The following is a 27,651-nucleotide window of genomic DNA, read 5'->3' on the forward strand; positions in this document are numbered from 1 at the left end:
AATATCCGCACATCGAACTGATGACCGGGGCAGTTTAACTTTTCATAGACCCTACCACGGCAAGAGTGAAGGAGACAGTAATATAACCCCGTCTCTGTCCTCAATTTGGTCTGTGAATACCAAATAGTGACGGTGAATTCCTGTACCGTAATAGTGGTCCCACACTGCCTGTTACATATATAACATTATATACCTAACTTCGTGTGACAGGGACAGCATGGTAGATTGATAGTGTTTTATTGTGTAATAAAATTTTATAACAGCCAGTGTGGGAGCACCATAACAGCGCTAGAAAAAAATAACGCAATAACTTAATTACACTAACACATATAGGGCATTAAAATAAAAAATGTCTCAGATTACATGTAATTGTTGGCCGAGACGAATACGAGGTCGATAAACAAGTCATCCGAAGTTTTCTTATTCACTGCCCGAGGTTTGCATACTATTTCTCCGTTCGACGGAGCCAGAAATCGGAACCTCTTTTTAGAGCATTGGACCGAAAGTTGACCAGAAAAAGTATATTTTGGAAAAAAAAACTGCCTCCATACTTATTGGATCGCTGTCACATCACAACGCAGGCGCATGTTCCGTGGCCGTCTCGTGAGTTGGTGTGTCGCGACGGAGCGCTGTGATTGGCTGCCATTCGCAGCGCACGTGCATAGTAACGTCACGTTGATAAGCGCGAGTTGAGCTCTTTTAATTAAGTAAATATGTATTTGAAAGGTATTTAAGAGGAAATTGGACAACCGCTTCTCCATACAAACGTAATTCCCATTTTCCTCCCCGGATATTATGGAAAATATTTTTTCACAATTTATTGCATATATATTGCATGCTGCTTCGTTTTACGTTTTTCGATTTTTTGTACTGTTATAAGAATTAGAGCCGAAAAACAAATTCCTTACATTTTTTTATAGCTCCTAACTCTTACCTATAATTAATAAATTGTGTAAGAATATTTTCGATAAATTTAATATCCAATGACGAAAATGGGGACGACGATTGTATGGTTGTCCACTAAGAGGTGTGTCAGGGTCGAAGCCAGTGGAAATCCGTAGTTTCTGCCTACCCGTCCGGGAAATAGGTTTGATTGTATGTATGTAAGTATAAAATAAACCCAAACAATGGCCATTTTTCTACTCTACTATATTGCAAGGAAAATAAGATTATTTTCCTCTATGACTTTGTGGTTTAAAACACAATTTGTTGTCTCCTGCAATCGCGTCATAAAAGGTGACCGAGAGTGAATCTAAATGAAAATAGGGATTTGTTTTTAAAATTGTATTTTTGCGGTTATGAAATTGCGACCATAATAGTACATTACGATGCAAGTGTGAAAAATAGGGAATTCAAAACGAGTGGCGACAAATTAAAACACGACCGAAGGGAGTTCTGCTTCACAACTTTCTGTATCTCTTTTTTTTTCTAATATCCTGGATTTAAGCCTCTTAAGATGGGCTCCTCTCAATGAAGTATGCTTATTAAAAATTAAAACAAAAATACAAAGATAACGTGTTAGTCAATCAGCGCCAACCCATTATACTTACTTGCGTATTTTTACATACAATGAATGATTCCGCCCTCCCACCGCAAAAATAAATACGCAAATAAATATAACAAACCACCACCAAAAATACAAAACACAGCACGTGTTTCCCTTCTTTACGAGACATCCTCAGGAGATGTTGACGGTCTGATGTCCGACAACTGAAATATGCTTGTCAAGCACGTGAATGTGGGATTCCATCGGTGTGCGGCACTGTGCGGCACAAGCATGTTCAGTATGAAAATGCTTGTTTTTTTTAATACCACGACGGTAGCAAACTAGCATACGGCCCACTTGATGGTAAGCAGTCACCGCAGCCTATGGACGCCTGCAACTCCAGAGGTGTTACATACGCGTTGCCGACCCTTTAAAACCTGTACACTCCTTTTTTTAAGAACCCCACAGTGCCGCACACTGGTGGAATCTTGCATTAAGATGAAAGCGAACTTAATGGAAGTGTATTGTCGCTTCTTATTATTTCGTTTATATTTTCTCTCAATTCAAGCTTATCAAAATTATTGATGTTTCGATATAAATTACAATAAATGATACTTACTTGCTTGCCAAAAAAACTGTGGAATAAACTGTCATCCGCTGTTTTTCTGGACCAATACGAACTTCAAATCCACAAGAAAAGAGCGTAGATCTTAATAGCACTTGCAACCCAATTATTGCAGGTGTACATGGGTGATAATAATTGCTTACCATCAGGCGATATGTCTGCACGCTTACCTTCTATTTCAGCGATGCTATACAGACCACATGGTAAAGGTAGCGTTAAGCCTACCCACCACGAAGCGTCGCCACGGAAGACCCCCTCCCCGCCACCTGGTTGACGACGGTCCAGAAAGATCTGAAGGAGACCGAGATGGACGCAGCAACAGAACAGGATAGAGAAAAATGGACAGACAAGGAGAGCTGACCCTAGATGATGGGAAAAAAGCTTAGGAGAAGAAGAAGTTTACCTTTCATCAAAAAAGGTTCATTAGGTGGCAAAAAAATATGTGCATTCCCTTTGCCAGGGAGGTTTTGGGCTTATATTGAGCAACTTGTACTATGGGACCAACACCGAAATCGTGAAAAAAATTTCTGGCTGGTTCATTTTCTATGGGATGGTAAAATATTTTGTCGCGATTTCGGGGTTGGTCCCATAGTAAAAGTTGCTTAGTATAATCCTAAAACCTCCCTGGCAACGGTCATTCACGACGAGGCGTGTCGTGACTCGTAACGTTATATTATTAAAGGTTAGATTTGACAAATCTGCGCGTCATTGTAGATGACACGAACTATAGCTATGTAACGGTAACAGACAAACTAAAGGCGGGATTTCACATGTGTGCGGCACTGTGCGGCACAAGCATTTTTGTAATTAATATGCTTGTGCCACAAAGTGCCGCACACTGGTGGAATTCCGCCTTAAGAGCAACAAACTTCGACCACGCATTTTAATTGTGAATATCATGTGTTTAACAAAAGATAAATCTGAAAACTGTTAACTTTATAGGTATAATAAAGAAATGTTTACAGATAGATATACGTGGGCAGTACTGAAAGTTCCTATACTGAGCAACTTAGATGTGACACAGTGAAAGAATATGTTGATTGTTTGAAAATCTAACACATTTTCAAAGTACAATTTGTTTGGGTGTAATTTACATTTAAGACAGAAATGGGGGACTCGTGCGAAATCGCCTTTTCATTCAAACGTAGTCCTGATTTTACTCTCTAGATATTAACATTATAAAAAATATTTTGACACAATCACTACATGTGTTTTTTTTTTCAAATTTTTAATTATTATAAGAGTTAGAAGCAGTTACATTTTTACAGTAAACAATTTTTATTTAAATATAGCTATGATTAATATAAATCAAATTATGTAAATTTATTCTATAATGTCAATATCAAGAGAGGAAAATGGGGACTACGTTTGTATAGAGAAGCGGTCGTCCCCTTTCCTCTTACGCTATGCTGGCAATTGGGTACTTCACACATGTTGAATATTATAACAAAATTTAGTTAAATAGATAGAAAATGAGCTATACATTATAAAAAAGTGGAATTTAAAAATTATATTGAAAAAAACACAAGGTCTCAAAAAAAAAATTTTTGTCTTTCAAAATAGAAAAGAAAATGGGACCATTCGATTCCTTACATTTTATTGAAAAATAAACTGTACGACAACTATACACTTAAACGCAATATTTCAGGGTCAAAATGACAATTTCCTTGATCTTCCATACATTTAGGACAGAATTATGTAATGTGACGTCACATCACATTATCATTTTGTTAGAGGCGTTTCAATCGTCGAATGCGAGCGTCAGACTTTAACTCTCATTTCTGACCTTTTGTGTTGCTTAAATGCCATGAGTCCTATATAGACATTCTATCCTCAGGAAAATCAAGATCGTTTGACATTATTTACAAAAAACTGTAAAGCTGTGAAGTACCTAATTTGAAAATTGTATGTTAAGTATTTTATAATTTTAACTCAAGAAATGTGTTCGTACTAGAATTTTATACGACTTTCAATGTGCCCTAAATTGATACCAGTCTGTGAATATTATCTTATAAGAAGGCCCATTTCTGGTGCGATCGTTTGTGGTAGGTAGATTTTATAATTCTAGATGTTTTCGTATTAATCTTACGGATGATAGTTGAGAAGGAAGTTTTTTAACAGCGACTTGAAAATAATAAGTTACAAAAAAGTCGCATATCACCAGATTCCAACAAAAGTGAGTAACAAAAAACCTACAAGGATACTTATACGTCAGAAACCATGAATCTAACTAGATAACCCACATACGCCATACAAAATCACTGAGTGCCCAATGTTTCATACATAAATTGCCTGAGAAAAATGAGGCGTGTATTTTTCAGGTTGATCCCATCGTAAAGAAAATTTAAATGCATTTTCTAAAAGAGTTAAGAAAAGGAATTATAAAAGAAAATGTTACATATCGCCTAGATGCAGTTTTTGAGAATATAGAAAATTTCAGTATGACCTAAGTATTATCAAGTGCCTCTGTCAAGTGCTGTTAACGTTGCATAAATTTATAAATGGATTTAAAGATTATATTGGATTAGATAATAAACAGTGTTCATAAAAAGGATTATAGGAAATATAACCGTAAAAGACATAACATAAAAAAGTAATTAAAACAAATATGCGTTAATATAGAAAAAATAAGTTCGAGTTTATTTAACTCGTGCACCGAGGGCTCCGTACAAACGGTATTTTTTTGTATATTTTCATCAGTTTTTACAACATTAAATGTTCCGGATTACATATTCCGGAATACATATTCCGGAACATTAGGTACATACCTAACTCAAGCTTTTCATATAATATGATCAACATGACTTTGTAACTAATTGATCTCTTTACTCCTTGCTATAATGCCACGTATTTTTTTAAAATCACATACACAATTTTTAACCACACAAGTAAATTATTCAAAACAAAGCAAAACAAACCTTAACCTAAAAAAAACTTCAAAATGAATGAATTATACACTTAGCCTAAAATAATCCCCCTCCCCTCCTGCATCGTACCTGGCCCAAAAGTCCCCATAATGCCTGCAGCATTCCCCCGCTAAACCGCTATGGAGAGTTGGAGACCTGTTGGACCAAGTATGACCCAGAACGAGGATCAGCACCACCTCTCCAGCAAACGCCGACCTAACTCCCTAAACAATTAGCGGGCTTCCATACCCCACGGCCCCGCTGTCTCTACAGCCACTGGCACGAAGTTGTACGCCGATGGCAGTGCGGAGTATTTAGCGTGTTTCTGCCTAGCGGCAGCCTCCGCCGCTGCACCAGCACGACGCACGGTCTGCCCCAAATAGGATGCAGAGAAGGTGCTCACGCTAGTGGCATCCCCCAAGAGGCAGCGCCCCGCCCTCTCCGTCACGGAACCAACGTCAGGCCGTCCGGCCTCCTCCAATCCGTTCGGCTGAGACCCGGCGGCTCCAAAACACAGGGCATGTTCGCAGAAACCATGGCCCTCTCACGACAATCTCATTGATAGTGTAGTGCCTCGGAAAACGACCATAGCATCGCCGATAACTCCATGACTATGTAGGTAACTAAATTAGAATTTGAAATTTTGCTCCCATTCATGTCGGGCATTCTGCTATGCTAAGTTGTCTGGAAGAGATCGCTTTTAATGGATAAGACCACCTATTTTTTACCTCTATTTTTGTTTTCTTCTACAAGCATCTAGCATGGATCTACAAGAGATCTGATCACTTTCTGACAGTGCGAATCTTATGGTCTCGTCTTGGCTACATTTTACATGCAAAGGTTTTTGATGGGATTATCTATTTCTAATTCCCTTTTCATTTACTCTCATTGTGTCTATTTTGCGTAATAAAATGCGTGTTTAATTACCATAATAGTACGAACTTTAAACGCGATATTAACAAGTGTACTATTTTGTATTTTAGGAAACTATAATAAAAACAACGTCACCATTTAAATGTCGATTTTATTAAAATCTTTGTTTTGTCTCATACGAAGCTTGTATATCTAATTACATTGAATATCTAACTTGCTTAAAACTTAAATGTTTCATACACTTTCATACATAGGTAGGTACATAACGTAACATTATTTTGTCGATACACACAACGCAAGCGAACCTGCTTTAACATAAGGTGCGTCCACACAGATTACGTTGCGTCTTCAATGGATAGGGACACTTTATTGGACCAACAATGGACCTCATGACATGGTAACATACAATTTTGCGGTCATTGTGCTAGTACCTATATATTTTTAGATATTGTGAATAAGGTCAATATGGGTAAGTGTGTCATAGGGGCAAGTGTAGCTGGCCATCACATTGGGGCCTGTTTACACATTAATTATTAATTATAGCAAGTCCAAGCATTTGCTACCTACTTGCGTTAAGTGGTAAAAGTATTAACTCGCAATAAACACTTATCTATGTGTAAAGAAGCCCAATGTGAAGGCCAGATACTTATCCATATGTCATATGTATGTATGTGTATGTGTGTATGAGTTATCCGTATTTACCTTACTTGCTGCGCCTGAAACACAAGGAATCCTAGTTCAGGCACATAAAAACCATCACTATTCTTAAGTCTGTGTTGTATATGAATGTAAACATGGAATACGTGTTTTAAAATAAATTATGTTTGTAAAATATAATTAGGAACCGTTCTTCCACAAAAGGTAAGTAACAGTGTTATTTAAGATATTAACATTGTATTCTAGATAAATTTTGCAGTTAACATTGTTGACGATGATAGATGCCAGAGCACATGGTACGAGTCCCCGAGTAACGGAAAAATTCCCTTCGGCGGCGTGCGCGGTCTGACAGTGTTGTCGTCTTGTCTAACGTATTGGACGAAAAAGAAGGCGATTTTTGAATTTTTATCGCTCGATTTAGTGTTAATAATAATATATCCACTATAACTAGGCATTTAAATGGTACAAATAGAATTGAAAACGAGTGGTCAATACCACTAGATTCCCAATTTCTATTGCTCGTATCTCAATAATTGCATTTCCGTTTTTGACAGATTTTCGAGTAACGAAATCGAGTGCTCGAAATTCAATAATCGGTTCCAAGTTATTATATTTAGGTAGATGCCAGAAATTGGTTAAACGATAATAGTTGGTTTCGTCGAGATTGCTCGACTAAATCCATAGGCGTTTGATTAATAACCGGCAAAACGACCTTTCTCGTGAATGAAACCTAATTAGACTATCTCAATGATTTATTTCTATCGGCCCGATTCGAATAATGAGATACGATAAAGATAAGATAATGATAAGTTCTGGTTTAGATAATTATCTCATTTAGATATCGTTTGTATGTCGTATAATTGACAGAAGCAGCTCGATTCGGGCTACCAATGTCACTTTGACGTTAGAAATATCGTAGATAGATCTTATTAGGATCACAGCGGAATCGAAATAAACATCAATTTTGACATGTCGTTTAGTTATCGATCTTTTAAAGATCTTTCCAATATCTTAAACGTGTCTTAATCATTCTTCGAATCGGGCCGTATGTCAATAATTTCAACGACATTGTTCAAACTGTTAGGCCCACTTGCACCATTCCACTAACCCGGTGTTAACCGGTTAAAGCTGAAGTTACCATGGTTACCAGTACAATTCATATTCATATTCTTTATTAACAATATTTATAATATTACATGTCATTTTTACATTCACTGACACTGGGTTAACGGTTTAACCGCTTAACCACGGGTTAGTGGAATGGTGCAAGTGGGCCTTATAGAATAACTCTTTTACAAATCTCAGACCTTGTTTTAAATGCCATTTTATGTACAGAATTTAATCAAATTGACAAGGGAACTGGAGAGGGCAGCACAAGAGCCTCGAGTTTATTAACGCGAAGTATTAAGTGTGAAGTTTACGCTTCCAATGTAGGCCTCAAGAAAACGTACGTGAACTGTAGAGGACAGCACTTGCTGTGGCGTGAAGTGTCAATGTACAGTTTATGTTTCCGATTCAGGCCCCAAGATGGCAGATCCTCCAACGCGGAGAGCCCCTATACGTATGAAATAAGTCTTGTGATTTGAAAATGTTGACATTACACGCATGAGTTTTAGAAAGACGCACAATAAATCACACCAGTGTGGACATACCTTTCCAGTTGTATATACAACTATTTCGATATATTTTACAGTTTTCCAATATTTCATTCATCACGACGACCCATTAAAATATATGTTTGCAAATTAATAAAATCAAATGATCATTTCTTAAATATTCTTCATAATTTATCGGTAGAGTCAAATATAATATCTTTGAATAACATATTTGTAGTCATAATATTGTATAAATAATTCCACTATTGACTACTTATTTAAACAGATGGTTTCTTCTATGTTTTTAAATAATATCTTTGTCAATTAAAATTATTATTCAATAAATAATTTGACTAAAAAAATATAGTTCACCTAAAATTTCACGTCAATATTTATTTTTCTTTTTATATGTAAATATGATTTGCTTAAATAATTTCACATTATTTGGTTATTGCTTACTGATATGCGAAGTTTGAAATTTAATTTGAGTATTAAATTAATATACATTATTGTCTTATGTATATGAATGTGTAGTTCCCATAAAAAAGGTATTTTAGTGTCGCGGGCGATTACGTCTTTTCGTTTGTACGTACCGCAGCCACATTTCTTTTTTTTTGAAGCATCGTTAAAAAAGCAAATACTAGCAACTCCATGTTACCTTTTCTCTAAAAACGACACAAATTTGGAAACAATGCTTATGTTACATAAATAAAAATAAGTTGTCTTTTATAGCAATTATAGCGAAGCGAATTGCAAAATTTCATCTTAAATATATAGCAGGTACAGTCAGCAACTGAAGTAGTTATAAGGGAAAAATGTTGAAAGTAAGTTGAGCACAACTTTATTGTTAGGAGAAACCTTGTGCAGATTATTTTGAACCTTCTTGGTTTCTGCTGCCGAGTTTACTCTAATGTATACGAACATTACTTTTGCGATCGCTAAAAGGAAAATTTGATCTCATCATTTTGGTCTATGGGTATGTTACTTCCATGGTTCGATGGTTTTCGGTTATAAGGAATATAAAGTAGTTTAAATAAAAAGTTACAGAACATACCTTGTGATAATAAAATTGAGATGGAATATGGTGAGTATAAGTTCAAATTTGGGAATCAAAGTATGTACGAAAATCTGGAACTAAATATAAGAAAGAAACTAAATAACTAATTATGTTCTTGCTTTAATTTTCTCGATAACATTATAATTAAAGGAACTATAGACAAGTAAAATTTAAAAGTAATTTATCAAGCATTATGTGTTAATGGCAGTTTCTACACCACCTGTTTCACACCATTGCCGTAGTTGAGTATTTGAAACGTATTCTATCGGTAATTTATTAAATATTAGCAATATATTAGTCATCAGGCCTTAAAAATTACAAATAAATGGTACAACACATAAACATCTGTGTAATGAGCGCCTATGACGGAGCACTTAAGGGTAAAAGAAACGTAAATTTTCTATTATTTTACTTTACATCTATTCTCAAACTTTTAGCATCACAAATTTCACCTATACCTCTAGCACACTATTCTTTTGCATCGCCTACTTATTAAAGTTAGTATAGATGCAAGTTTTCGAAGTTCTTTAAGAATAAGAAGAACAGTCCGACACAGATATTGATAATATTCTGTGTGGCAAAAATCCTTTCTATGGAGCAATGACCCCTCCACTTGCCTTTTACTACTTTATAAATGAAGACTTACTCGACAACTTGTTTCAGATTTCAAGCTCAAAATTAAATGACATTATAAAGATTGATTTTATACTTGTATACTCGTGCTTTATTAGAATGAAGTATTGTAACACTTCTTTAGACTTGAGTCTTCTGTAGATTTTTCAAGATTTCTACTTTAATTTTCAAGCTGCCCTCGTCTACAAAGGTCTAGTTATAGGTACCTAATTTTTTGTAATAAAGATGATTTTACTCTATAGATGCAAATATAGATGCGACATTAAAAAAATAATGTGCTAGAGAATGATTGTAAATTGTCACCTTATCTATAGATGCAATACCAATTGTAATGCCAAATCCTTTATAAAATTTAAGTAACATATTCATTTTAATATAACAACTATAATAAAACCAATATAAAACTTACCTTAATGATGTTTTCTCCAATGAGTTGAATATTCAGTAAACAATGACCTTGTCATTGGAGTAACATTGTAATCCTATATGCAATTATAACTTCCCATGTAAAACGCAGAAATGAAATAGAGAAGCTCAAGTGTAAGGAAGATTGAAAAGTGCGTTTTGCGCCAAAAATATCATTAAAAAAATTGATCCAATGGCACAAAACGAAATTTAAAAACGTGATCTTGTGCCTTCTCTACAATAATGACCCTGAAAACATCGACACAAATTCGAATCTTAAACCATAAGTTGAATAAAATGGAGATACACACAAAACAAGAAGCTCTACTTTAAAATGCCTTATAGTCTTTAAGAGCTTAGCAAAAAGTAGAAATCTTGTTACAATAAAAGTACCCTTTTTCATGTGCCTATATAAACTTGGTAAAATTCCTCCATTGTTTAGGACTGAATAAAATCTTAGTTTTAGTCACTAGTCTTTTTATAAATATATTTCTTCGATTCCTCGTAACATTAATGAACTCAGTTTATATTTGGCTCATCATTTCAGTCAACCCTCAGTTTGGAAGACTTACGAAAGCCTTAGTGCTGTCCAGAAAGAAGCTTTGTTGGCTTTTCTGTGATGTCACTAGATTCCGTCAGAATAACTGACCAGCAAAAATCAGGAGAATTGACCATTGAAGGACAACTGTTTTATATATTTATTGGTATTCAAGATACCAACAGCCGTAAATATAACTGAAAAAAAATGGAAAAACAACGAGAACAAAACAACAACCTTAAAATTATATACCGGTCGTAAAATATTTATTTTTTGTGTGTGTGCGAAAAGATTAATTGAAGCCAAATCTTCAATTACAAAAAAAAATGTATATTTGAAGTACGTGTCTGTTGACTTTTGGAGCATTCAAGATTAATAGACAGCAAAAGTATCTTAGTCGACATTATTGCATTTTCCACTGTGACTTGTTTTTTGCTAACAAGTAGGATTGGACGTTGTTAAACGAAAGGACACACTCTTAAAAATTTGTCATTAAAACGAATGACTTTTCTTTTTGACTATTTTTTAAATTTTATGGCAGAGTTTTGTGGTTAGGATCCTTTTCCCTAAATTACATGGAATTTACACCTTACTGTATATAAGGCAAGATCCGAATTTCAGGACACTGGGCATATGGGAAAGGATCTTTCTGGACAGCATCATTTGTCGACACATACACTTCTAAAACTACACAAAGTCACACAACGTGTATACGTACGGATGCTAGATTATTAATTTTATCATGTAGACTATGTTTTGGTACACTTACAAAAAGTTGTCGGCACAACCGATTTTTGTTAACAGCTATTTTAATTTTATTTTTATCTAGTGAATCTATGACAATGCACTTTTTATATCTATGATGTAATTTACACTGGCGGTTAAGGTTAGTTTAGTTGTTTATGATCTATTGTTTAAGATTAGGTAATTATTTATATCGATTAGTATGCTTTAGCTGTTACAAGTTAGTTAAGCATGATTATTAATTTAATATCAGACTTGTTTTTGTTACTAAAATAACTAAAAACAAACTGTATTTTAAAATAAATTTTAACGTTAATTATCAAATGATTTGGACTACACTAGCAGTCTTTAACACATTTATTTAACTAACAATATAAAATTCGCTATTTCAAATCAACTAACCTGTAACGGCGTTAAGTCAATTCACAATTCTAGCTTCCTGCATTAAAATTAAGAGAAAAAATTCCATGTTTTTCCCTCTCAATTTGTAGCAAACTTGACACACATCTAAACATTAAGTACGTATACACTGTTACCAAGCGCGATCTAAAATAACGGATAATTATCGTTAACGTTTAACACTGGTTAATGAATTGTCACTGTTCGTTTAATGCCGTCCCGTTTATATAAGAGTTTCTTTACCGCCGTGCTTGTAGAGATCCCCGTAAGGTTGGGTGCTGACGTTGCTGTCCTTACGGGGAGCCTGTGCTCGAGGGGGAGGTGCTCTCGTCGGCGTTTGCTCTGCATACTAGTTTTTCGACGTCAATATTGTCACGAACTCTGAAAATCAGGAAAAAAATCACGTTGAAAATTATTTATGTTCATAATGAGGTTTTTTATTTTTGGCCCTGAGATAGTGTCACAGCAGCTTACATATGGCAATAATGTGCGCACGTTATGTATAGGTAGGTAGTCAAATAAAATATCAGTACCGTACCACCATCACCTTTCATAACAACACAACATCATCCCAGTGTCACATAATTAATTCATTAGAGATATAAAACATCCCACAGACCTTACGGATCCAGCCGCCCGTACACTTCGCGGGGACTGGACCCAAAATTTTAAACGCATAATAAAAAAAAAAAAAGTACCGTACATCTCCACGACTAATTTCTAAACATTGTTTATTGGAATGCCTACGCAATCGTGATTTAGTTGTATTCAAATTTTTTTCTTCAATATTTGATAATCTTTTTTGGCATTCTTGTGCTAAAATAATTTATTGATATCGCAAAATCTTTTCTTCTTGTTTACCTCGGTGACATTTGATGACTTACAACGTTTGTTAAAGACTATCATTGCCAGTAAAATAAATAAGACTCGCTGAAAATCCACAACATGGCGAGGTCCAAATAAAGTCATGTCAGGGTATATTAATTGTCACTGCGACCATTCCTAATCTATTGTGATCATCAAGATGTTGGTAAATTAGTAAAATGTCTACATAATGTGTCTCACCATCGTAGTTGACCATGCCGTCTCCATCGAGGTCAGCCTCACGAATCATGTCGTCCACCTCCTCTTCGCTGAGCCGCTCGCCGAGGTTGGTCATCACGTGGCGTAGCTCCACCGAGGAAATTAGACCGTCGTTGTTTTTGTCGAATACCCTGGAAAAAACGGCAGGCGCTTATAGAATGTTGGCAAAAGAAAGAAACAAAATGAAATCGAAACAACCGGTGACAAAAGTCACAAGAATAGTTCAAGACGCACAGGACCTTCAACGAAGGTTTAAATTTTAGTGACAGTCCAATATATGTAGTTCCCAAAAAAACTACAATCATTATGTTTGAAGGCCTAAGTGGAAAAGAAAGATAGCATGATGGTAAGGAATGTGGAGGTTCTCGATAGAGAACAACGAATATCGCATCAAAGTTCTTGAACCGTCAAAATTGAAAGCCACTAATCCTAAGTATAAACGAAACGATATCTCTGGAGAAGGAGGATTAGGGGAGCTGACCCCAATCATAAATGGGACAACGCCGCAAGGAGAAGAAGAATCTTCAGTATCAATGTAAGCTCACCTGAAAGCCTCTCTAAGCTCGTCCTCGCCGTCGGCGCCGCGCATCTTTTTTGACATCATCTGCAAAAACTCGTTAAATTCGATGGTGCCGTTGCCGTCTTGGTCCACTTCTTTCACCATGTCTCGAAGCTCAGTCTCTGAAACGATAAGTTTCAATCCATTAAAAACGTACATAAGAAAACGTCACTCTCTAACCTAGCCTTAAAAATAAGTGCGTATATTGGTGAGAAGGTAATATGGTCGAAAAACTCGTAATTATACACTTGAAATAGCCTAGTACTAAGTCTAAGCCATCTAGCCTAGTCCAATATACATATATGATGTGTCATACGGTACCAACATGAGAACGCAATATTTTCACAAAATAAATTCGCATATACCTGTCACACACAAGCTTTCTATTTCGTGCCTCCATGAACCAAAACAAAAGACGACCAGGCTCGGATGGTCATTAGAATAATCAGTTCCATCGACCTCACTCTTTATACGTTTAAATATGAACTGTTTTATAAAATCCATTAGACTGATTTTCCAATAACAATATGTAATAAGATAGGAGGTTTGAAAAGCAAAACGAGTCGTATTGTGCTGACCCTAATATAATATGATTTAGGGAAATAAATGATAAATAAAGCTTTCTTTGAGAGGTTATTTAAATTGCGGTCAGAGCCGTATTGAAGGGACGGACCGATATCGATATTACGATGCTCAAGGATACGGAAAGCTATTCAAATACGCAATATCTGATATTTTTGGAAGATCGAGTTCTTTTGAAAATGGAAAGGTCATGTTTATTTGAATTGGTTATTGATTCTTTCTTTTGCAGTTCCTCAACGAGTTCCTAGATAGTATCTACCAGACAGTACTTATTCATGCAATTCATGATTTTCATGAAAATTTGTCTTATTTCGTAAATAAAATCACATTTCTTGTATGACGGCCCGATTAGAAGAATAAGATACGAAAAAGATAAGTTCTGGCTTAGATAAGTTCTCATTTAGATATAGTTTCTATGTCGTATAATTGACAGAAGCAGCTCGATTCGGGCAACAAATGTCACTTTGACGTTAGAAATATCATAGATAGATTTAATTGGGATCTCAGCGGAATCGAAATAAACGTCAATTTTATTTTGACATGTCGATGTCGTTTGGTTATCGATCTTTTAAAGATTTTTCCAAGATCTTAAACGTGTCTGAATCATTCTTCGAATCGGGCCGTAAGTACATACTCTTTTTAATATAATTAAAAGGTAGTGGAATTCATATTTTCATTTGGTTTTAAAAGGGTTAATAGTCATTTATTTTACAAGGGGACAAAAGCTTGTGTTGATATTGATACCCGAGCAGGCGTAAGATTCTAGAATTGAACCATGAGCGTAGCGAATGGTTCGAAAAGTAGAATCCTGAAAAGTATCAAAGGGTTTCAAGACACGAGGTTTAAACAAATTTTGAGTGGAACTCAAACATTTTCATACTAAATCAAGCAAAATACAAACAAATTTACTACCAAATACTTATCATTGAAAATAATCACTAAATAGTCAATTTTACAAGCCAATCTGCATCAGATACATATATCAAAATTTGCATCAGATTATTTTGCCATTGTTTTGTGTAAAATGCAAAATTCTCATTAGTTTTTGAAGTATAAAGAGAGCCTTTGAGAGCTGGTGTGGTGTGGATAGTGGATACAATAAGTTGGTTATAAATTTTAGCCAAGTTATGGATAATCATCAAAAAATATGATTGATCAATGGTTAATATGAAAACATATTTTCCAAAAATACTTTATTGTACGTCAATGTCTGTTCAACAATAATTTCGCTGAAAAATTCAATTTAGTGCTAAAAAAGTGAAAATTAACTACATAATGTTAACAAAACGGAAATTTACAAATAAACACCCTAATTTCTTTATATTTAGGTTCAAATTGGCTTAAAAATTACGTTGAGGAATTACTGGGCAGTACCCAGAGTGGGTCCCTGCGGTATCCTTCGAGCGAAATGAGTTCACATTACATAAGTAGGGTCTGTTCCTGTGTCACTTAACTTTATAAATGGTTTTGTTTGCAGCGGAGTTTCAACAAACACGAGTAAGAAGTTAACAACTTTTTTTTAATCAATGATACTATAATAGATAGGTTATGCGCATACATAAGGAGCACAAAAAAACTTCCATATGTAGTAAGGGTTACTCTCCGCAGACGAAAACAATCTAATTATCTCAGTCGGTTTATTATACGAATAACTAACATTACAGATAATCAAGACTGACGAAACTACTGTGACGTCAGCTGGCGTTTCGACCGAGACACCGAATGCAGCCAACCAAGCACTAATCCGCTCCTAGCATTTGACTCGATCGGTAATTTGCATCTCAGAGGTCATGATTCTACGTCGACACATCGTTAGCGCGTTCTATCTCGGAGGTCAGGCGCCATCTCTCGACAAATTCGTGTACTACACATATTTATTTCTATACATACGAATAAATGTGTTTTATTGATTAATTTTCGCATTCCATTCATCTTTGTCATTTTCGTTGGTAAACATGAGCTTGTCTCTTTCGGTGCGCGAGACCTCGTTAGCACGTGCACATTTCTCGTTTACCTAGGTGCGACTAAAGGCAACTTGTATAATTCGTAACAAAGTAAGCACTTCAATTTTGGAACACCTATAACATATCTTGAGTTATAATTAATTATTGTTTTACTTAGTTTCGTAGCAACTACATACATTAGTAAATTCATAACTACATGAATACTTAAGAGTCACAAAAACCAAGCCGCCGCCATACAATCTAAGTTACGCTCTCATTTAAAAAAGATATTCTGAAATAACATGAAAATTGTCATGACAATTCAAGTAATATATCTGTTAGGTCGCGGACTGGACGCACGCGGCGCGCGGCGCGGCGAGCGGAGCGGCGTGGCAAGCTGCCGTCGCTGTCATCCAAAACAGGTTCATTAAAGTCTATACATTTGTTCCTGCCGCTCAGAACCGGGAGGCGCGAGGGGTGGTTCGCGCGGCACGATCAAAATGTATGCCGCGCCGCCCGCCGCCCCGTGCGTAACAAACGACCGGTTTCGAAGAATGATTAAGACACGTTTAAGATCTTGGAAAGATCTATAACTAAACGAAATGTCAAAATTGACGTTTATTTCGATTCCTCTGTGTTCTCAATAAAATCTATCTACGATATTTCTAACATCAATGTGACATTTGTTGCCGTGTAGAACTTATCTAAACCAGAACTTATCGTTATCGTATCTCATTCTTCGAATAGGACCATAAGGCAACATTTTGAAATATTTGATCGTTTTTAAAAAAAACGGTTGCTGTTAATATTAAATATTGTTTTCTAAGCCAAAACCACTTCTTAAAATTAATAATTTTGTTTTGGTATCTACTTAAGCATAAATATAGGTTACATGGATCCGGTAAATTACTGTGAAATCATTCCTGTTTCAAAAACGACATTTTAATAGTAAACTCCTCTGCCCGTAAGTTCGTCTGCGTAGGATGATAATGATGATGATTGATAAAAATAATTCGTTATCCTTCCTGTCAAAAGTACTCCAATACTAAATTTCATATAAATCGGTTCAGCGGCCTAACCGTGAAGAGGTAACACAGACAGACAGTACATACACCCCAAAAATATTACCCACTTTGTTCGCTAGTCGGACAAAAAAATACAAAAGTAATGCTTCATAATACCTAAATCCTAAAAGTTATGGAAGAAAATGTTTTGTTTCCACCGAGGTTCAAATTATTCTGGTCTCTAAAAATTCATGAAATCACATTCATCGTGGGCCGCAAATTGAAATGTCTACCTTCTGTTTGTTTTCATTTATATTCAGGAGAATATCCTGAAAGTCCACGGCAGAAATAATTCAGCATCAATATATTGGGGATGTAATGAGAATTTAGATCCTTAAATGAGGGATTCAATAAATATGATAATTTTTGCGACGGGTTTCGTCGGAGAAAATCTACGGGGTTTTTTTTTGCTGATCAAATATAAGATAATTTTAATTTGAAGATGTACATAATTCTAATCTTTGTAATTATTAAGAACACTCCTTATTAATAAAGACGAGAAAAATAAGAATTATCTTAAAAAATATTGGATCCACCAAACATTTTCCCGTCGACCTTTGTGACCCAGTTTTCAGTTCAGGGGTTCGCAATTGTCATCTTGGCTACAAAACTCAAGACGTAAGTGGATTCTTTTTACTTACATATGTACTTAACTCCATTTGTGTTTTAAAATTTATTTATAAAACGCTGTTATGATTATGAGTTTAAAACTATAAAAAGCCACTTTTTGTCTATGGATCAGCAACAGGCGCCTTTAACTGTATTATGTAAAATTGTAGCATTGTCCTTTATGAAACGCAAAATAAATAATTAGCAATCACCGCCACTAACATTAAAAATAAGTCAAAACCGCCTATTTTTTATTTTAGGGGGAAATTGAGGGGGTTGAGAGGGGGAAGCTCAATTTATTTTTTATTTGTAAGAATCGTGTGGGGTACCATTCGAAAGCTTGAGTTGTTGTTTTTACTATGGAAGAGATATATGAAAGAATGTGTACCTAACTACTAATTCTACGCAGACAAATTTACGGGCTGAAGCTTCTGAACATTAAATTCACATATCATTTGAATACCTGTACGGGCTGTATATGCTTGAAAAGATAATTGTATCATAGTGACGATAAAACGGCAATAACAAGGTGTTTCGAAATTTCAGTGTCGGGAATATCGGCGCCGTGGCTTAGTTGGTTAAAGCGCCTGTCTAGTAAACAGGAGATCGTGAGTTCGAATCTCGCCGGGGCCTTAGGTGTGTTTTTGTTTTTATTTTTAATTGGTAATATTATGACAGTTTAATAATCAAGAGAATAGTGGATCACCAGTTTTCCATACAGACGTAGTCCCAATTTTCCTGTATGGATATAGACATGGAAAATAATTTTTAAATTTTGTAAAAATATTTTCTATAATATAAACATTCAGAGAGGAAAATGTAGACTACGTTTGTATGGATGGAATAGTGGTTTGCGTGCGGACCTAATGTTTATAATAAAAGTTTTAGCAAATGTTTCATTTTTGGTACAAGCTTTTATCGCTGACTGTACTTTCTTTTCCACAGGCAACTAATACTCATCGAGCCAATTCTAAAAACCCCCAAACACAATTAGGTTGCGTTGTTTTATCACAGAGTTCCTATGGCCACCTCCTGTCTCCATCATCAGATCAGCTCGGTGGTCAGATTTGACCCGTACATACATAGGTAAATTTAATAGAAAGCTTGTAAAAAAGATTACAAACAAGATTTATCATGAGATCCTCTTTCATTCTTTATTTTATTTTGTTTTTAATCGCCTTCATAATTTCTAAATAGTTATAATGTTCACAATTAATTTGGATCTTTCTCCTACTTTCCTTAATTTTTTTAATGCACCGATTAGATAGATTAGATTTTTTAATACAGTTGCTCAAAAAGTGCTACTTTACGTAGATGTTTAGCGTGCGGAAAGTTGAATTTTGCGAACTAGTGCTTTTTACTTTTCCACGTGTTCCAATTCATGACTACTTATTGATGAGTGTTAATGTTAGTTTCCTTTAAAAGTCGTAATCAACATAAAAACCTACTGTTAATATAAAAATAATAAATAAATATAAGCATATTTCATATTTTATTACTTACCTCTTCATCATAATAACACGTTTATTTTTTAATATTGAATAACCGTTCGTAATAAGTTGTCTGAATGGAACGGAATAGCTGCCGAAACGCCTGTCAAAGCAGAGGCTTTTTTTCTGACTGCAAGAATGTTTTAACTTTCCAAAGGCAGCATTCGACATTGTATTCATACAATTTAAATATACGATACACAAAGTTAGTATTAAGAACCAAATTAGCTTGGACCCGAGATGGATGAGCAATTAAAGTATGTGACTGTGCAGTCGCCCTCAGATATATCGGAGCGGCTGAGGTGCTCAAAAATATCTGGACATGCACTCCAGCTCTTGTTCAGGCATGTTCAGATATTTGTGAGTACCTTGGCCGCTCCGATATATCTGATGGCGATTGTATATTAGGTACTGTACTGATATTTATACTCTTTAGATTTATCTCTTCTAGGCAAATAAATACGTAAAATAGGTATGTAAAATACTTCTTGAAGTTTCGTAAGATGATCCCATAAATTACTGCCGTTGCCCTGTTTATTTATTTTTCAAAGACTTTATATATAAATTTCACTATCGCAGATGTGATTTATAGGTCTTCAATTTATTTTATTTAAGTATCATTATTATTTAGATTTTCGTATGACAGTAATAATATGTAGCAATGTAATGTGTGTTATTTATTTATAATGAAACTAGTTTCTGCACGCGACTGCGTGGAATAAGTACATCAATATTCCTCTTTCATAGTAAATTCCTCCCCTCTTCTTACCCCCCTTAAGGGATGATAATTGGCATAACAACTATTCTTTGTCCTTTCCCGGGTCTTCACTTAATCTATCTCCATATCAAATTTAATCTAAATCGGTTCAGCGGTTTAAGCGTGAACAGAACAATCATACAGACAGAGTTACATCAGATTGATAATATTAGTAATACAATCGTGTTCATAAACATGTATACATTTTTTCACCTTATCGCGAAGTATTAAGATGAAGAAATGTATACATATTTATGAACTCGACTGTACATGATTTATATTTTCAGGCATACGTATAATTTATATGACAGGTCAAACTCATGTGTGGATTGGTGGAGTATATGTCTATGCAATAAGATTTACAGTTTTTAGCATTGAGGTATACAGAGCGTCCCAAGACTACGGGACATCAAGGGAACGTACCTTAAATATAGTAGATAGGATATTTTGCTGAAAAAAGACTTTATTTTATTTTTTTAAATCAGTAATTCTGCATTTAAAGGTTTTCTAAGAATTACTTGCTTCGCCTGGGAATTGAACGGACTTAAAAGCGAAAAAAAAAAACACCCCTACTTTTATGATCCCAATCGAAAGAATGGACAAACAATAATAATTCTTCTTAAGTAACATAGTATTTTAAAAGAAAGGAACAACGTAAAATGTTTGAGTCAAATTTCAAGAAAATTATTAAGTCTGTTCGATTCCCAGACGAAGCAAGTAATTCTTAGAAAATCTTTAAATACAGAATTACTGACTTTTAAAAATAACCTAAAGTCTTCGTTCAACAAAATATCCTATCTACGATATAGGTACTTTCCCTTAATGACCCATAGTCTTGGGACCCTGTATACTAAAGTCGGCATCTCTAACAAAATGTTTCCGCACCTCAATGAAGTGCCGGCACTTCACTGCGTTTAGTACGTCTCCGACTTTTGGCGAGATGTCACGCATGTTGCGAAAATAAAAAAAATTGTCAAAACATTATGGCTCGGTGTGTTCCCTGTTCGTAGTCGTAGTCGTTCGTAGTATTTCCTCTACAAAGCGGGAAAACGGCTACGAGCATAGCGCTACGAAAACGTTGGTAGCGAATGTGTTAAGGGCGTAAACAAGAATTTAAGAACAAGTGTTAATTTTGAGCCCGAAGCCGAAGGCGAGGGATTAATTAACACGAATTCCTAGTTCTTATACCATCCGTGGCACATATAATGTACTTGTGAGGAAAACTAAATTTTAAGCGAAATAATTCTTAAATATGGTGAAATTTCAAACATTCGTCCGCCATATTGTCATTTTTGACAGGTTAGGCATCGAAAGCACAGACCTATCCGGCATATCGATTGAAAATTAAATTAATCATTTACACCTATTAAATTAATCAAATTAAATATTTATAAACATACACAAAAAATAATTTGTAAACGTTAGTATTTTAAAAGTAAAACTTATTTCTAATTACTAAAAAAAAAATGGCATGATTGTTTAATATGGGCATATTAAGCATCATGTTTTTTTAAGAGAGTGATAGTAATGAAATTCAAAAAATCTATTACGCCCGTGGGCATAATTATAGCTCATTCCATCTCAGTAGCTGGCATACAATAACACCGTTTACGAGCAAGTGTAATGAAAATTGATTTAAAAAAACCGGCCAAGAGCATGTCGGGCCACGCTCAGTGTAGGGTTCCGTAGTTACTCTTCCGTCACAATAAGCTAAACTGGAGCTTAAAGTATAGTAAATTGTTAACCAAGGGATGAAACGGTACCTTTCACCCGAGTTAAACAAATAGGCTTTGCATAATCAGTACCTAATTAAAATAAGTCTTTTTACTATGAAGGGAAAACTTTTTGCGATAACTCAAAAACAGCTAAACTGATCATGTCCGCTATAGTTTTAATTTAATGTCTTTCTTAAGCTCTACTTCCACGATTTTTTTCATATTTTTTGGACCTATGGTTCAAAAGTTAGAGGGGGGGGACACATTTTTTTTCTTTCGGAGCGATTATCTCCGAATATATTCACTTTATCAAAAAATGTTTCTTGAAAACCCCAATTAGTTTTGAAAGACCTTTCCAACGATACCCCACACTCTAGGGTTGAAGCGAAACAAAAATTTCACCCCCACTTTACGTGTAGGGGAGGTACCCTAAAAAAAATTAAATTTTTAGTCAAGTCAAGTCAAGTCAAAATATTCTTTATTCAAATAGGCCTAGCAACAAGCACTTTCAAATCGTCAAATTTTACAAATATCATCTTAATCTAAATATCAGAGCAATTTATTGATGCAGTTATTATTGTTCTAAAAAAAACATTGAACTATTATAGATATGGTAAACTTAATAATAAGAATTTCACAAAAAGATCGTCAAACATCAAAATTGTATAAAAATACTAGTCTAGAACCTTTCTAGAATAAAATCTAAATGTCAAAAAATACGGTATATATATACATTGAATTATCAATTTCATCATTAATAACATAACAATAAATAATTCATTCTTTACAATCACACTTAATCCCACGGTGTTTCATCATTCATGTAGTCTTGTGTGCTATAATAGGCTTTAGAGATAAGCTTACGTTTTACATAATTTTTAAATTTACTAACAGACAATTCAGTTATAATATTAGGAAGTTTATTGTAAAATCTTACACAATTACCCATGAATGATTTCTTAATTTTATGGAGCCTAGTGAAGGGCACTGCGAGCTTATGCTTATTTCTAGTATTAATATTATGTATTTCACAGTTTTTCTTAAAACTGGCAATGTTTTTATGTACATACAGAATATTCTCATAAATATATTGACAGTGCACTGTCATTATGTTAATGTCCTTAAACTTATCTCTAAGTGTGTCTCTATGGTACATTTTATATATTGCACGAATAGCCCTCTTCTGCAGAACAAAAATGGTATTTATCTCTGAAGCACTACCCCATAGTAAAATACCATATGACATAATGCTATGAAAGTAACTAAAGTAAACTAATCGAGCTGTTTTCACGTCTGTTAACTGACGGATCTTGCTCACTGCAAAAGCTGCAGAACTCAGTCTATTCGAGAGATTAGCAATATGGGGACCCCATTGTAGTTTAGAATCTAAAGTTATACCAAGAAAAACTGTGCTATCTACTAGTTCCAATTCCTCATCCTTGACAATGACACCTGTTTGCTCATTCCTTATGTGACTTGTAACAAACTTAATGCACTTAGTCTTTTTCTCATTTAACAATAAATTATTAACATTAAACCAATTTACTACTTTAGAAATAGCATTGTTTACATCACTGCAAGCTTGTTGCTGACGTTTGACTTTGAAAATAAGTGAGGTATCGTCTGCAAACAATACTATGTCATGGTGGGTCTTTACAAGGTAAGGCAGGTCATTAATGTAGATAAGGAACAGGAACGGCCCCAATATTGATCCCTGCGGTACACCCATAGAGACCAATGACCCCGGTGATCGCTGTCCACTCACATCAACCCTTTGTATTCTACCGTGTAAGTAAGACTTTATTAAATTCAGTGCCGAGCCTCTTACTCCATAATAGTGCAGTTTCCTGATCAATGTTTCATGACAGACGCAATCGAAGGCCTTAGATAAGTCACAGAAGATACCTAAAGCATCCTGTGACTCCTCCCAGGCATCGAAGATCTGTTTAATTAGCTCAACACCAGCGTCGGTTGTTGAGCGACCCCGTGTAAAACCAAATTGTTTGTTGTGCATTAGATTATTAATGTTAAAATGTTTCAATAACTGACTCAAAACTATTTTTTCAAAAATTTTGCTGAATGTTGGTAACACTGATATCGGTCTAAAGTTAGTGGGGTCGGATGTGCTACCTGATTTAAATAAAGGAGTGACTTTACTATGTTTCATTAGATCAGGAAACTCACCGCAGTCAACACTGTTATTAAATATAACTACCAGGTCAGGCGCTACAACTTCTATTAAGGATTTGACAGTATGAACAGAGACTCCCCAAAGGTCACTAGTTTTTTTTACATTAATTGATTTAAACGCCTTTAATATATCTGAGGCACTCACATGTTCAAAATTAAGGTTTCTAGTACATTCTGGGACATTCTCTTCTAACAGTGTAACGGCAGACGAGGGTGATGAATTTAAGTTCTTAGTTGTGGAAGCTGGTACCTCGGTGAAGAATTTTTCAAATTCTGTTGCTACATCTAAACTGGAATCTACGATTTTGTCATCAATTTTTAGTTTAAGATCTTTCATCCTTTGCTTTGATCTACCAGTCTCCACATTAATTACTTTCCACGTTGTTTTAATTATATCAGAGCTAGTTTTTATTGTTTGACTTAAATAATTACGCTTAGCGATATGGCAATCTATTTTAAACTTCTTCGAATATTGTTTAACATATTCCTTAAATTCATCACTCGTATTGAACCGCCGTTCCTCATACAAGGCATACAATGCACGTCTTCGTTGATGTAACTCTGCAGTAGCCCACTCACTAAAAACTGATGCATCACTAACCATGACCGATTTTGTAGTAAATATCGCATTATAATTTTCCATAAAAGTGTGAAAGAATGAATTATACATATCATTAGGACTCATGTTGGAAGACAGAAAGGGTAGCGCCTGAATTAAACTTTGTTTCATTCGTTCCACGCGGTCAGAGGTTACTGGTACAAAAGTTATTTGTTTTCGCAAGGTATTTTTCCTTACAGCCTCAAACACCATTAATTGGCCTAAGTGGTCTGATTCTAACTTGCTGATTACATTTTTAGCGGTAGGAAAAATATCAGTGAAAATATTATCTATACAGGTGGCACTAGTGGCAGTCACTCTAGTAGGCTCCATAAACATGTGGTTGAGATTACATGATTTGAAAAGATTCAACAATCTACAACTTACTGTTGAATTTTCCAAAATATTTACATTATAGTCGCCGCATATAAGTAATTTCTTACTAGAAGGTGATATTTTAAGTAGGACGGATTCCATTATGCTTTCAAATATTTCAAAATTACTTAAAGGCGGCCTATACACACAGACAACAATAAATTGCTCCAATTCTACTGCACTTAGTTCTATAGTCCGCTCAACAGACATGGATACATTTAGATTTTATTGTACGACTTTGTCGGCTTTATTGATTTATATATCCATGCTAAATTTCAGCTTTCTATCACTAACGACCACGGAGCAATGCCTCGTACAGACAGACAGACAGACGGACATGGCGAAACTATAAGGGTTCCGTTTTATGCCATTTGGCTACGGAACCCTAATACTGTAGGCATAGGAATTGTTTGTACAAGCATTTATCTCTGCATTTAAAGAAACATTTCAACAGTGATTGTGTGGAACAAGAATAGAAACGTTAATATTAGCGTGTGTGTTGGCAAGAGTTCTGGACATCATTTTCAGCTATAATTTACACGTTAAACGCTGTGTTGTTTTGTAATTGTTCTGTTTGTTTGAATGCGTGAAAAAAAAAACAAAGTTACACTAAGATATAAATATTCATTATGTTTTATTTTAAGCTTACGAGTCTCATGAACTCTCAGCCAAAACGACGCTCCCATACGAATCGAACGAATCGAACATAAGATTCCATCTTTCGATGCATTATTAAAGCTTTTAGAACGCCATTTGACTTTAATCCTTATTCTTTCACTGATATGTGTTAAATTTGTTAAATATCAAAAAGTAGCGCCATCTTACCGGGCACAACCTAAAGGTTATGACGCCATCGCTCAAAACGATGTCGCCATACCTTTAGCCTATGTTCTAGTAGATGGTGCCACTTTTTTATATTTAAAAAAATTAACATATCAATGAAAGAATAAGGATCAAAGTCAAATGGTGTTCTAAAAATTTTAATCATGTGTCGAAAGATGGCAGTAAATTTACTGTTGCTACAAAGTTTACTTTGACAATTCACCTCTATTTCAAATTGTTTTTGCTACTTTCATGCAATTTATTGATCTAGTACTATCAAAATCCAGTAACGTTGCCCTGCAGTGCCTCTTTTTTTCGAATTTCTCAATTTTAGCATCTTTGAGTTTTTTTTTTAAATATGAATTCATATTTAGACGATAAGAATGGTACATTTTACATTTTGTCAATGCACAATGAGATTCTTCGTCAAAATGATGCATACTTACTTTTTATTCACTTGAATAAATAAAAACAAAATAAAAATGGGGACAATCTTACACAGATTGACCTAGCCCCAGATTAAGCAAAGCTTTTACTATGGGTACTAGGAGACGAAATAATTACGTATATAGATAAATACATACTTATATACATAGAAAACTCGGGAACAAATATCTGTGTTAATCACACAAATAAATGCCCTTACCGGAATTCGAACCCGGGACTATTGGCTTCATAGACAGGGTCACTATTACTACCCACTAGTCCAGACCGGTCGTCAAATATTTGGATGCATACTTTGTTTTTATTCTCTTGAATTTAATGCACGCGCTTCTGCCCGCGACTTGAATATATATTTAAAAAAAACTACCCTTTGTCCTTCCCGGCCCTCAAGCTCAGGCGAAGACGTAACAGACATATTTATATTAAAATTTATTTATTTATTTAATCTTTATTGCACAATACATGACGGTCGGTAGGAAGTGGCGGACTTAATGCCTTAAGGCATTCTCTACCAGTCAACCAATAGGGTAAATCAAAAAGATTAAGTAGGTGTCTTGTAAAGTAAATGAATTTGTAACCAAGACTATATATGAATATAAATTATACAATTGATAAACTTAGACATATACGTTATACAAACAAACACACATATATTGATACATACATACGAGTATATACCAAGTGTCAATCATTAAGTCGATGAAGAAGAAAGTTTGTCAAGGAAATACTTGCGCAACATGCGTTACGTTTGCATTTATTTATAAGGATGACTCACGCTAGCCCGGACCGGGGCCGGGCCGAAGCTTCCGGCCATAGAGGTACAATAAGTATAGAGATGAAATGGTAGAACCGGCAGATGACCGAACGAGATGTTCTTAGGCAACTTTCAGTAGGAATAGCAGAGAAAGCGCAATGATTGTTTGTCCTTGTCACAGTTTCATGTTTATAAATTCCCCACCGTAAATTTGAGTATGGCTTATGTTTGGCAACAAATAACCCGACCATATTACGTAGGTTGTTTTTTGTATGTTGTGAGTAATGTTAAAACGTATTTTTAATTTTTCTCTTTGCGTAGGTACCTATGTTCTGTCCCTCACGGGGGCACGCGTATTGCACATCTATTTGTTTCTACCATCTATGCTTCCGGCGCTTCGTTACAGCGCGGCTTACGTGGGCGATGACTCGCGAATGTGACGCGGCGTGGCGCGGCGCGGCGGCCAAACGGCATTCGGAAATCGCCCACGTTGGATACTTCCATAGGTATCAAAGGATTGAATTCACCCGCGTCGCGCCACGCCGCGCCGCTTCGCGTTCGCGAGTTATTCGCTCAGGTAAGACACTGCCTTATGGAAAGCACCACGTGGTTGCCGATCAGCCGTCATAGAAAATGACGTGTCGGACGCCTCGGCCCGGGCTCGGGCCGGTCTAGCGTGAGTCATCCTTTAGTAGGGATTATGAAAAGGTCTCGTATTATTGATAGGCAAGACTGTTTGTATTAATGA

The 27,651-nt window shown here is 35.3% G+C and overlaps 1 protein-coding gene and 1 non-coding gene across 7 annotated transcripts in view; one reads left to right on the top strand and one right to left on the bottom strand.

Annotated features, from left to right (window-relative positions):
- Nucleotides 1–6,024: 6,024 nt before the first annotated feature.
- Nucleotides 6,025–27,651, bottom strand: part of LOC133524477 (calmodulin-A-like) — a 356,565-nt gene continuing 334,938 nt past the window's right edge. For all 6 annotated transcript variants that reach the window (XM_061860517.1, XM_061860518.1, XM_061860513.1 and 3 more), the window contains 3 exons: nucleotides 13,547–13,682; nucleotides 12,984–13,132; nucleotides 6,025–12,299 (listed from right to left, as the gene is read on the bottom strand). In XM_061860517.1, the coding sequence (XP_061716501.1) occupies nucleotides 12,268–12,299; nucleotides 12,984–13,132; nucleotides 13,547–13,682 (317 nt within the window). In that variant the 3' untranslated portion in view covers nucleotides 6,025–12,267. The remainder of the gene's footprint in view (nucleotides 12,300–12,983; nucleotides 13,133–13,546; nucleotides 13,683–27,651) is intronic.
- Nucleotides 18,318–18,391, top strand: Trnat-agu (transfer RNA threonine (anticodon AGU)). Its single transcript has one exon. It is a non-coding gene; the product is annotated as a tRNA-Thr (tRNA).

The sequence above is a fragment of the Cydia pomonella genome, chromosome 13 (genome assembly GCF_033807575.1).
Source record: "Cydia pomonella isolate Wapato2018A chromosome 13, ilCydPomo1, whole genome shotgun sequence".
NCBI lineage: Eukaryota > Metazoa > Arthropoda > Insecta > Lepidoptera > Tortricidae > Cydia > Cydia pomonella.